The sequence below is a fragment of the Tenrec ecaudatus genome, chromosome 12, assembly GCF_050624435.1.
Source record: "Tenrec ecaudatus isolate mTenEca1 chromosome 12, mTenEca1.hap1, whole genome shotgun sequence".
In the NCBI taxonomy this organism is placed as follows: domain Eukaryota; kingdom Metazoa; phylum Chordata; class Mammalia; order Afrosoricida; family Tenrecidae; genus Tenrec; species Tenrec ecaudatus.
Window position 1 is genome coordinate 25579030 of NC_134541.1, and position 12424 is coordinate 25591453.

At 47.4% G+C, this 12424-nt stretch overlaps 1 protein-coding gene and 1 pseudogene across 1 annotated transcript in view; one reads left to right on the top strand and one right to left on the bottom strand.

Moving 5' to 3' along the window:
• Positions 1-7156: 7156 nt before the first annotated feature.
• Positions 7157-7630, bottom strand: LOC142422588 (ubiquitin-fold modifier-conjugating enzyme 1 pseudogene; annotated as a pseudogene).
• A 1112-nt stretch (positions 7631-8742) lies between these two features.
• The window catches only part of SAMHD1 (SAM and HD domain containing deoxynucleoside triphosphate triphosphohydrolase 1), a 50279-nt gene continuing 46597 nt past the window's right edge, over positions 8743-12424 (top strand). Inside the window, exon 1 of the mRNA XM_075528790.1 lies at positions 8743-9011. Within this exon, the coding sequence (XP_075384905.1) occupies positions 8852-9011 (160 nt within the window). The 5' untranslated portion in view covers positions 8743-8851. The remainder of the gene's footprint in view (positions 9012-12424) is intronic.

Consider the following 12424-nt stretch of genomic DNA (forward strand, 5'->3'; position numbering starts at 1 on the left):
CATCAGTCTCAGCTGATTGCTTGCTGAATGTTCTGGACATTCGGAATTGCTCCTCCAATAAAACCACTCATTTAAGTAACCTGTTCTCCAGTCAGGAACTCCTTCCCACCTACTTTGCTAGCTCCTACCTCATCAGAACTGGAATAGCCTAAGTAAAGCCATTTCGTAGTAAGCAAACATTCTGCACCAGACCCTAGGTTCAACCACAGGCCTTATAACATTCTCAGAAAAAACAAAATAGCCCCTTATCCTTAGAACTGGTAACAGACCACCCTGAACCAGGAAGTTGTGCTTAACCGCCTAATCGCAAGATCTGCTTCTGTATCGGCTTGCTTGCACAGCTGCGCAGCTCAATTGTTTGATTAAAAAAAATACATAAAAACATAAGTCTGGCAGCGAACAGGGCCAGCCAGACAGACACCCTCTTCCTTTTAGGTGGCTGGTCCCTGCACAGGTTTTTCTTCTTCTTTTTTTGTTGTTAATAAACTCTTTTTAATTATTCCAATCTCTCGTCTCTGTTGTTCTTGTCTGGCCTACGTACAACAGAACCTCCAGTTTACTGGGTCCTCACCAGCTCCCAACTGGTTGGGGACCTTCCACCTTTATATTTCTCTCCCAATCTAATTCCTAGGTTTTTTGATCCATTTAGCAGCCCCTGGTGTCACAGAAAAGCAGCAGTTCAAACCCACTAGCGACTCCACGGGAGAAAGATGATGCGTTCTACTCCAGTGCAGATTCACAGTCTCATAAACTCCGGGTGTTAATCCGGGTAGACTAGAGAAACAAATCCATAGAAACTCATATGCGTATAAAAGAGAGTTTTCTATAAAGGGTAAGTGTACATTAAGAAAGCATCCCAACCCAGTCTACTCGAAGCCCATAAATCCGACATTAGCCCATATGTCCAACACCGATCTATAAAGTCCTCTTCAGACTCATGAAACACATGCAATGATTGCCAAGTGCAGAATGATCACAGGCCAGTGCGTAGAAAGTCTTTGGATCCAGTGGCGTTGTAAGCATCTCAGCGCTGACAGGGGTCTCCATGTGGCTTCTCCAGCACCCAGGGCTGCATTAGGGTAGGTCCATGTGGCTTCTCCTCAGGGATGTCTTGCAGGGAGTCAGTCTCCAAGTGAGTGAACAGGGAGAGAGTCTCTCCTGCTTCCAAGGAAGAAATTTCAGGAATTCCCAGAATCCTTAGGGGAAGGCCACGTTCCCACAGGGGCCTCATTGGCTAGATCCTGAATGACAGCCTAGACTCCACCCCTACACTCTTAATCCTCAAATTGACGCCAGCTTATGTAACTACCACACTCAGAATCAACTCGATGGCAGTAAGTCTGGTTTGGGGTTTGGTAATCCATTTATTCAGTCACCTAACTTGCCTGTCTTTCAGATCTAGACTTCTCCCTATCTACATACACCTCGACAGGTCAACCTTCTAGAGAAGATCACTGGACCGGCATCTCTTACACTTCATGGTCACCAATCTCAGCGGGGGCCCTCAGTATCGCTGGCAGGCTGGCAGCAGTTCCCCCAGTCTCTCAAGCCCTCTTCACTCTTCTCAAACCTTCAATTGCATTTATATTCACTCTCTGTGGACTGCCCAACCCAGACTCTGATTTGATAGGGAAAACACAGGCCAGCAGGCAAGAAAATCCAACTGCCACCAAATCAGCAAGCCCACCTCCACCGGCAGCTGTATTGAGCCTTCCTGCGGTATAGCAATCTCTCCCCTTACCAAAGGCTGAGATTCCCTGGTGGCACATTAGTTAAAGCACTCACTTGCTAATATAGAGGTCCTTGGTCCCAACCACCCTCCGCTCCAGGGAAGGAAGACATGACTCTGCATTCATAAGGATTTCATTGTTGGAAACCCTATCAGGGAGTTCTGCTCTGCCTTGTACAGTCTCTAGGAATCAGACTCAACTGGACAGCAGTGGGTTCTTTGGGGACAGGGCCTTCTACTTCCGTAAAGAGTTACAGACTGGGAAACTCACTCTGAGTTGGCATCAACTTGATGGTAGTGAGTGAGATGAGCCCTAGTTGCCTAGGGGTGAGGTGTTGGTCTGCTGACTGCAGGGTCAGTAGTACGAAACCACTGGCCACTCCATGGGAGAAAGACAAGACATTCTACTCCAGTAAAGAAAATGACCATCCCTTCAGGAGAAAAAAATATAAACAATCCAACCCAAAATGGGCACAAGCCAGGAGTGGACAGTTTACTAAAAAGGACATCCTTGCAGCCAACAATCATATGCGAAATGCTCACGTTCATCAGTCATTAAATAAATACCAGTTAAGGGCAATGAATGTACAAATGTGCTTTACACAATTGATGTATGTATGTATTGTGATAAGATTTGTATGAGCCCCCAATAAAATGATAAAAAGAAATACCAATGAAAGCAACAATGCACTCAAGATGCCTTGACAGTTGCTGACGATGGAAAGGGAAACGTTGAAAACAGAGAAGGAACAGGAGGTGGGTAAGAGGGTCTTGGTAAAATAAAAACAGCTGGAGATCACATGATAGAACGTTGTAAGACCAACAACTTGTTCACCGCAATACCTCCTTTCAGTTGAATTCCCAGTTTAGAACCCCTAGTTCTATGGGTAGACCGCAAACCTCAGTTTCTGGCTTTAAAACTGGAGACAAACCTCCCCCCACAAAACAAACAAAAAACTCATCCATGGAGTCTATTCCAATCATAGTGACACTTAATGGCAGGGTAAAACTGCCCCTTTCAGTTAACTAGGTTATAAATCTTGGGAGTAGAAAACCTCATATTTCTCTCCTTCAGAACATTTGCTGGGCTTGAACTGCTGACCTTGTAGTTAAGAGTCCAAAGCATTACTACTATACCACCAGGTTCTATTGGAACCTGATTCATCCATTAACTAACAGTCTACTTATTTCTCACCAGAAGGTAACACATTCCATTTGCCGGCTATCCTATTTACGTCCTGTCCATTTCCACTGCTGATACCACCCAACTAAAGCCACAATCACTCCTTTCTAGGATTAAACAAAACACCAAACTTCTTTTGTTCTCTAAAATTCTTCTATTGGGGGCTCATACAACTCTTATCTCAATCCATCCATCTATCCACCCATTGTGTCAAGCACATTTGTACATTTGCCATCATCATTCTTAAAACATTTGCTTTCTGCTTGAGCCCTTGGTATCAGCTCCTGATTTATTCCCTCCCCTCCCTCCCTCACTAATCCTTGATAATTTGTAAATTATTATTATAGTTTATATATTATTGATATATAATTTATATGTTATAAATGATAAAATATTATTTATAAAAAGATTATTATTATTATTACTGACGAGCCAGTCAAGGTGCAGTGTAGCAACAATGAAACATACAACTTTCCTCTAGTTCTTAAATGCTTCCATCCACCTCCCCTCTACTATCATGGTCCCAATTCTACCTTACAAATCTGGCTAGACCAGAGGATGTACACTGTACAGATAGGAACTGGAAACACAGGGAATCCAGGACAGATGATCCCTTTAGGACCAGTGCTGAGAGTGGCGATACCAGGAGAGTGAAGGGAGGATGGGGTGGAAAAGGGAAACTGATGCCTGATGCCTGATACCTGATCCCTTCGACACCTCGTGATCACACAGGCTTGTGTGCTTCTTCCATGTGGGCTTTGTTGCTTCTGGGCTAGATGGCCTCTTGTTTAGCTTCCAGTCTTTCTCCCAAGGAGCAGCTGGTAGTGGTTTAGGTAAAAAGTTCAAGTTTGGCAAGAGAAACAAAAGAAGAAAAACAGCTCATGGTTGTGCAAGATGAAGGGCACTTCCCAAAAATGTGAGAGGAGACCCTACAGAAATCAGGACCTGGGTGTCCTCCACCCAGGGCACATGACTATGCCCCATTCTGTCCCCAAGAGGACTGTCCCCAGGAACTCCCACAACTGAGAAAATTGAAGGAGATCTCTTTGGTGGTAGATCCATCACAGGAAACCAATGGCCCACCAGCTGCCCAAACACCTTAGTATGCATGCTTTGCAAGGTGCTGACCAAGATGCCCCTCAAGATCCACCCCACCTCCAAACTAAACAATCCTTCCCCTTCCCCAAAATCAAAAGCCGCTAAGCTTTCAGACCTCTCCAATTAGCTCAACTTTAAACCCCACATCACTTTCTGTTGCCTGGTAGATTGCCCCTCAATTTATTGTAAATTTTCAACCAGTCATTTCCTACTTCGCATACATGCTAGTGGTCCCTTTAGTCCCCTTGTTTCTCTTTCAGAAGTTTTGGCAACTGTCAGAACTTTTTACAAATTATGTGGTGCTTGAGGGTATCTTTTCTAGCCTAGTTTTGCAAACCAATTGAGAGCAAACGCACCTCTAGACCGCCCCACCCCGCACTCGGAGCATTCCATTCCCAGCTGATGGTCTTCATGCACAGCCACCATACTTCTGCGAGTGGAGTCTTGCTATGATGCCAAACAGACTTCAAGGGAGCTTCCACACCAGGACAGACTAGGAAGAAAGGCCTGGTGATCTGGTTCCAAAACTCAATCAATAGAAACCCTATGAATGGTTAACAGTCCAATCCATATTGGACCACAGGATGGGCAGCGCCTATCAGTGCTCCATTCCATTGTGTGTTGGGTCACTTTGAGTCAGGGATGGGCTTAACAACAGCTAACAACAACAACAACATAAAATAATCTTGTGTTAAAATCCTCATTAACACACACCAAAAGAAGAAGTTTGTGGTTAAAGGGAGACCAGGAAGGACAAAGAAGGTAAGGGGTAGGCATAGAGAATAAAGAAAAATGAAAAAGAGGGACACATAGATGCAGTTAGCAAGCCAACAAGGAACCACTATGCCACCAGGCCTCCTAGATACACACAATTGCGCGCGCACACACACACGCACACAACCATACCACATGGCCCTGACTGCTAGAGGCCATGACAAGAAGCAACCTCCGGATGATGTGGCCACTGAGTGGCACAGCTGAGAGAAGAAAGAGAAGGAGCCTAGATCCCGTTGGTAAATGAATAATTTTATCAACCTTGGAGCTTGCCTGCATCAAGGGCTTCTCCTGATGACTGGAGAAATGTCTTTGTTGCTTTCCTGACCCTGAGCCACATTACCTGCAGCTGAAAATAGCTTGACCTCCCAGACAAGGAAACCAGAAGAGGAAGATACAGGCTCCTGGCGATACTGTTTGAGTCCCTGATGGAGCTGTGCCTGAAGCCTCACTTGAGCTTCTCAGTTAAATGCGACAATGCATTCTCTACATGTTGCCATCTAGGCTTGGGTTTTCTGCTTGTCATCACCAACAATAAATAAATAGATCGATAGACTGATTGATGAGATCAATCCATAGATCGGTAGATAACAAGGGATAGTGGGTAAGCTAGCAATAAGAGCAGGGACCCTGGAGTCAGGCTATATTGTCTGGGTTAAACCCAGCCTTCACCCCTTGCTAGGTATGAACTTGAGAAATTGTTCTACTGAGTTTCAGTTTCCTACACTACAAGGTTATGGGAAATGTGGCAATTGGATTGATGTCACCTCCCTGTATGAAAGTTTAAGGGTGGAGTCGCACATCTCAAGTCAGAACCTGAGAATGACTGTTTGGGGAAGTGGCCTTTGCTATAAGAGAAACAGAGAGAGCGTCTCCTTCTTCCTCCTGCACCTTCACCTGTCTGTTTGCTGGGACTCTGTGTCTGCCTCCACGGTTGGCCCCACATAGGCCACACATGCTGGGAGCCAAATTTTGAGCTGTCTGCATCCTGTCAGGTTCTCACCAGCCTTGGATCCGTGTAACCCTGCACCCACCAGCCTGTGGTCTCTCGGTCTCCAGTTTCACCTTTCTTCCTGGCGGCCTGAAGCTGCATTCATCTGAAGAGGGATCCAGCTAGCATTGGACCCAGAGACTCAAGTTGGACAGCTTCTTGATATGAGATTACTTCTTGATATAACATTCTTTCATATATAAATATGAGCATCACTGGTTTTTTCCTCTAGACACAGGCAGGTAAGCAAATAAATTAATATTTGGAAAGCCCTTAGAACAGTAAAGCCCGAAATGTTTGTTAAGACAGTTTTCTTCTCATTACGAGTTCATACTGCTTGCTGATAAGCTAATCTGCTTCATTCATGTTTTAGATCCCAGACAAGTGTAGAGGTGAGTCAGTCCTCAGGAAGGTATGCTGACTTCAGTAGTCTTCATCTAATTATTCAATTGCATGGCCAAAATCACAAGGAAACTTGGGCCTTGCCTTAAAAGTGGCCTACCCTATCACATGTAATACTATCAGGTAGTAAAAGTTCTTGAAGTATAGATGTGGGTCCAACCCCTTTGGGGGTCAAACGACCCTTTCACAGAGGTCACCCGATTCATAATAGTAGCAAAATGACAGTGATGACGTAACAATGAAAGTAATGTTATGGCTGGGGAGGTCCCCACCACATGAGGAACGGTCTGAAAGGGTGGAGGCATTAGGAAGGCTGAGAACCACTGGTCTAGGAAGTCCTGTTGGACACTTCCCATCCTCTGGGCAGGGAGTTGCGGGGAGGAAAAGGAGTTGGTAGTTCTTCCTTCTAGGGATCTGTCTCTGTTTGGAGGGTAGAAGTATAATGCCTGACCCTTTAGGAAAACCTGAAGAGAGGGCTTATGGAGATAAACTCACTGCCATCAAGTTGATGCTGACTCATAGCGACCCTACAGGACAGGGTGGAGCGGCCCCTGTGGGTTTCTGATGCAGTAACTTTTTTTTTTTTCACCAGCAGAAGCAGCTTTTATTGATGGGTTATCTTCACAAACCAACACATGGAAATCACTTTCAATTAACCCCCATCGCTATAGAATCTAACCTTGCTCCACCAGGGAAGGAGCTCTAAGTTGTCTTTTGGTTTTCCAAGACCCAAATCTTTCCCTTCTTTGTGCAGCTTAATTTAGAAATTTGGCAGCAATCGGGTTTTGTTTCTTTTTTTTAACTTTTGTTTTGTTTCTTTAGGGGTGGGGTCCCCCTACCACCACCACCTGTAATGTCTGCTGCTAGGATGGAGGGTGGGCACAGAGAAGCAGCTGGGTGAATAAGAAAACGAATGCACAGGAGACACAAAACCTAGTCTATCAAAGGCCCCTCTGTCCTGTCTCTGGGACTTGATCCTTCATGGGTTTCCTTTGTTTTTGTGGTGGACCAAGCCCTCCTGAATCTGATCCGCAATGACCACAGCCAGCCCCAGAGGCATGAGATCAGCCAGTCCTAACTTGGGGATGTTCCTGGCCCACAAAGGTTTGAAATGATCAGTCAGGCAACCCTGTATACCGTTGCACTCTTCCCATCCAGTCCAGGGACTGCAATTTCTGGAGCAGGAGTGGGATATGCAAGAGGAAGGTCACGCTCCTGTGGGAGGAGATCGTGGACTTACCAGCACGTCCCCGACTTCCCACCCAGTCCCTTCTTTGCTGGACTCCAGTGGGAACCAATCATTGCCCGAATTCTTGTTGCGCTCCACAGACCGAATAAGTCACTGATAGTCCTCTTTAAGTCGCTGCACCCACAACTCACGATCTCGGGGTGCTGCGTTCCTCTTCAGTAACGGAATCTCAGACACCACACGCCAGGTGACCTCGTCCGCCATCTTGGAATGGGGGCAGGAGTAACCAGAGAGTAACTCTTCACGGAGAAGAAAGCCTCATCTTTCTCCCAAGGAGCAGCTGGTAGTCTCCAATTGCTGTAAATCATCCCCGAAAGCCACGGGCAAGGGTCTCAAATAACTTTACTACCAGACAGACACCCCTGCAAACTTGATGATACTGGTTCCAACTTGACCCTCGGTCCGTTGGCCTCCCTCTTGACCCGACCTGAATTTGCTCTAGTGGAAGCATTTCTTGCGTGCTGCGTGACAAAGATTCCTTCCCTAGCTTTGAATATACGGATAGTGGTCTTTTCTTTCTCATGATGTGCACTTTTAGCTTGATATTATTGTTATTATTTTGTCCTTACCACTTTATTGTGTTTTTTATTGCTTCCATTGGTTTCCCAGTTTGTGACGCACAGGAGGCGTAGGTGCGCGGAGAGAGTAACTGGTGCACGGGTTTAGAGGGGATGTGGGGGTGACGGGGAAGACAGTGAAGGTCAGGGGGTGGGGAGCGGCCAGTGTATGCAGGCGCGGGGAGGGATGACTGCGATCACACAACTCGTTTTAAACGCAATTTACCCAGAGCAAGAAAAGAAAATATCCTAAAATTGATTTATGGTAATGATTGTACAATTCTTGATAGGATTGAAGTATTGAATGGTATGATGTGTGGATTGTGTGCCAGTTGAAACTGTTTAAGGGAGAGGGGAGAAAACACATTCCTGAGTCTTCCACCCGCCGGGGTGGGGAAGGGACTAGCAATATAACAGCCTTTGGGGTTTGTTTGTGGTTTTGTTGACTAAGTTGCCAGGGAGTGAATTCTGATGTGGGGGCCATCTGAAATGGGGAGAAGGGTTGGCGTGAGATATTCATTTGGAGGGGGTTACCGTATATCCTCAAATCAAAATAAGTTTTCAGAAGGGCCGCTATTCGGCTGCGCACCAGGGCATGCCCCACCCACTCAAGTCTCTCCAACCTGGCAGAGCACCCTTCAGGGGATTTACAGAGCCCGCCTTCGGGCACGCTCCCCGGCGGATCCGGGACCGCTGGGCTGGTCCTTGCAGCTGCGCACTTGGCTATTGGAACGAGGCGCCCGAGGCGGAGCTGTCAGTGCGCCTGCGCAGAAGGCCAGCGGTCTGGCGGTAAGCGCCCACAGGTGTCTGCGAACCGGTAGGTGCAGCTTGGAATTGCGCCCCGCTCCGCTGGGCGTTCAGTGTAGCCATGCAGAGCTCGGACCCCGCGTACCCCGTCAAGCGAGCACGAATCGAGGGCAGCCCCAGGACCCCGGCAAGCACCCACCCCGCGATGGGGAGATCCCTGAGCTCCGAACTCCACGCGGACCCCCAGACCTGGGACCCGGAGCAGGTGTGCGCTTTCCAAGGTAGCGGAGCGGGGCGAGGTGGGGGCTCCAGGGAGTGCGGGGCTGAGGGACCCACCCCAACCCGGTCCGCGGAGGGGGCGACTGAGGCCGGGGACTGGGGTCTGGGATGGGGACTCCCCGTGGGACGGACTGAGGAGGAAGGAGTCTAGGTCCTGAGAGCAGGCGACCGACCGACCGGAGCCGAGCTGGGAGAATGGCCCCGGAGGCTAGCGGAAGGCAGAGCGCCCCGAGAATGGGGGCGACTTGAGGTTGGGGACACTAGGGACTATGACCCTGCAAGGACCAGTGGGGGTTTGGGTCTTCCTCCGGAGGTGCGGCGGGGGTGGGGGTGGGGGGGGAGGGTTCTTCAGAAACTTGCTACCTCAGCGCTAGATGGGTGTTCAGTCCTTTTACTGAGGACCTTGATGGGCTGCTTGCTGCCAAGCACACTCGTATTCCGTGTCTCTGAAGCTCCTTGCAAGCTTGTCCCCTTAGAGTGTGGTCAGAGGCTTTCAAGTGTCCGTACCGCGGCCGCAGCCTCAACCTCCTACCCACGTCACTCTGGATTTTCCCAAAGGGGAGGGAGCTTGTTTTGTCCCTCTCTGAATTCCCGAAAAGTGAAAGCTTATCCTCCCAGTGAAACCTAACTCCATTTGACACGTCCTCCTAGTGACCCTATAGGGCAGGGTCCTGGGACGGCCCTTCGAGGTCTCCTTCCTCTGTGTGGACTCTGTTTGTTGTTGTTGCTGATGTTAGGGACCATGGAGTCAGTCAGACTCAGAGTGACCCACTCCGTGCACAACGGAAGAAAACCCCGCCGGGTGGAGCCCGCCCGCATTCCAGCCACTGTGTCAGTCCATCTTGTGAAGGCCTTTCCTCTTTTTCGCTGCTCCTCCACTTTGCCTTCTCCAGCAACTGGTCTGTCCTGACTTACCGAATTTGGAATTAACGAATTATGGTGCTAATAAAGAATATTGAAAGTACTGTGGGGGGGGGGAGCTGGGAGCGAGGGGGAAATGAGGAGCTGATGCCAGGGGCTTAAGTGGAGAGCATATGTTTTGAGAATGAGGGCAATGAACTTACAAATGTGCTTTGCATAATTGATGTATGTGTGGATTGTGATAAGAGTTGTATGAGCTCCTAATAAAACGATTTAGAAAAGAAGAAAGTACTATGGATTGCCAAAATGAAGTGATTTGGGGCAGTGGTTGTAGATTGCAAAATAAGTTTCGGCAAGGTTTGGGTGGGGCCTTGGTCACCCAAAGTGCTCTCTGTGGTCAAAGGAGGGTTTTCGGGTTTCAAGACCTAAAATGGGCTTGAGTGGTTCTCGTTCTCTCTCTCTCTCTCTCTCTCTCTCTCTCTCTCTCTCTCTCTCTCTCTCTCTCTCTCTCTCTCTCTCTCTCCCTCTCCCTCTCCCTCTCCCTCTCCCTCTCCCTCTCTCTCCTACTCCCCCCTCCTCCTTGCCCCTCACCATCCTTTCTCCTTTTATTTTGCTTTCCTCCTCTGTAGCCGCTGGAATTGTTCTTTGAGTAGCAAGGGAGAAGGATGAAAAAGAGAGCGCTGTAACTTTAAATGTTCTCTGTCCAGAATATGATCCAAAGATGGGTCTCTGTTCTCTGGGGTCTGCAGCCCAGCAGAGCAGAAGACACGACCTGCTTTCACTGGTCACACATATGTGCGTGTACACACATGCACATACACACACGAAGTGGACTTTAGCACCTATGCCAGCTGTTTCTTAACAAATGTCATTAAAAAACTGGAGCATATAACCCAAGTTAGAACAAAAAGGAAAAAGCTGACGAATTAGGGCACAACACACGAGACTATTGACAACCAGTCAAAAATCATAAGATAAAGATGTTCACTCTCAGCAGTAAACAAAGAAATACCAATTTTTACTTTAGTTTGAAAAAAATGTGTGGAAGTGGCAGTTAGCTCAACCCTTTTGATAAACAATTTGTACATGTGATGCCTTTTGATGGATAAGAATTTCACTTACAGGAATTTACAGACATAATTACACCGGAGTTCAAAAACAGATATTTGTTCTTCTTGTAACCATTGGTTATAAAACAAAAACTAAACTCACTGCTACCTTGGACTCCAGCCCACAGCCTGCCTGTAGGACAAAGGAGCACGGCCCTGCGGGTTTCAGAAGCTGGAAATCTTACCTGACCGGAAAGCCTCGTCTTGCTCCCACAGAGCAGCGGGTGGTTTCAAACCACGAACCGTGCAGTTAGCAGCCCCACTTGTAACCCACTACATTCCCAGAGCTCCTCGTCACTGTTGCTTAGTAGCAAAAAAAAAAAAGTAGAAACAATCTAGATGCTTACTAATAATCCACTAAGACTGATGGCTAGCATTTATTGGGGGAGTCCTGGTGATCTGGTAAAGTGCTTGCTTGTTAACTGAAAAAGATTGCCATTGCAAACACACCTATCAAATCCTGTAAAGCTGATCATCAGAAAAGTCCTATGGAGCTGTTCCCCTCTGTCACACAGGGCTGCCAGGAGTGGGAATCGGTTTGGCGGCACTAACGACAGGGTCTGGTGAACAAGCGCTTTGCTTTTTGAGCTTTCCAGGCTTTGACTTAGAAATCGTTTCAGCTACTCTGTGACGTAGGTTCATTGATACCTATTTTAGAGACGAGGATAGGGCCCAGATCAGATTAAAGATACAATGATATCTCTGTGTCATGGAATACAAAGCAGCCATTCCAAGTGATAGAAGGTTTAATAGTTAGCAAGGTGTTTATGATCCATGAGATGGAAGAAATAGGTTATGTGATGGGTTCAGCAATGGCCCCTCAAAATCCTGTTGTGAACCCTAATCTCTATTCCTGTGCCATAATCCCATTTGGGAATGGGGTTTTTTGTTATGTCAACAGGATGCTGTAGTTTAGACAGAGGGGAGAGTAAGCCAGGGAGCAGAGCAGATATAGGGAAAAATGGATGCCAAGTCAGAGCCAGAGTCAAAGGGCTTGTTCCAGAGCCAACAGAGCAAGAGAGAACACGTAGAACCCAGACTCCCAAACCCCCAAACCAACTCACTGCCCTTAAGTTGTTTCTGACTTACGGTGACCCTAAGGGACTTAATAGAACCACCCCAAAGACACACACAACATTCCTCTAGTTCTTTAATGTTTCCCCCGCCCCACTACCATGACCCCCATACTTCCTTGCAAATCTGGCTAGACCAGAGATCTGGACACACAGAATCCAGGACAGATATTCACACACACACACACACACACACACACACACACACACACACACACACACACCGGGAACAGTAATGGGAGTAGCAATACCAAGGTAGAGTTAAGATGCAGAGAGAAAGGGGGGACTGATCACAAAGATCAACCACCCAGGAGAACATACCACAGAAATCTGGGTGAAGGGAGACTGCGGACAGTGTAATAATCTATAATT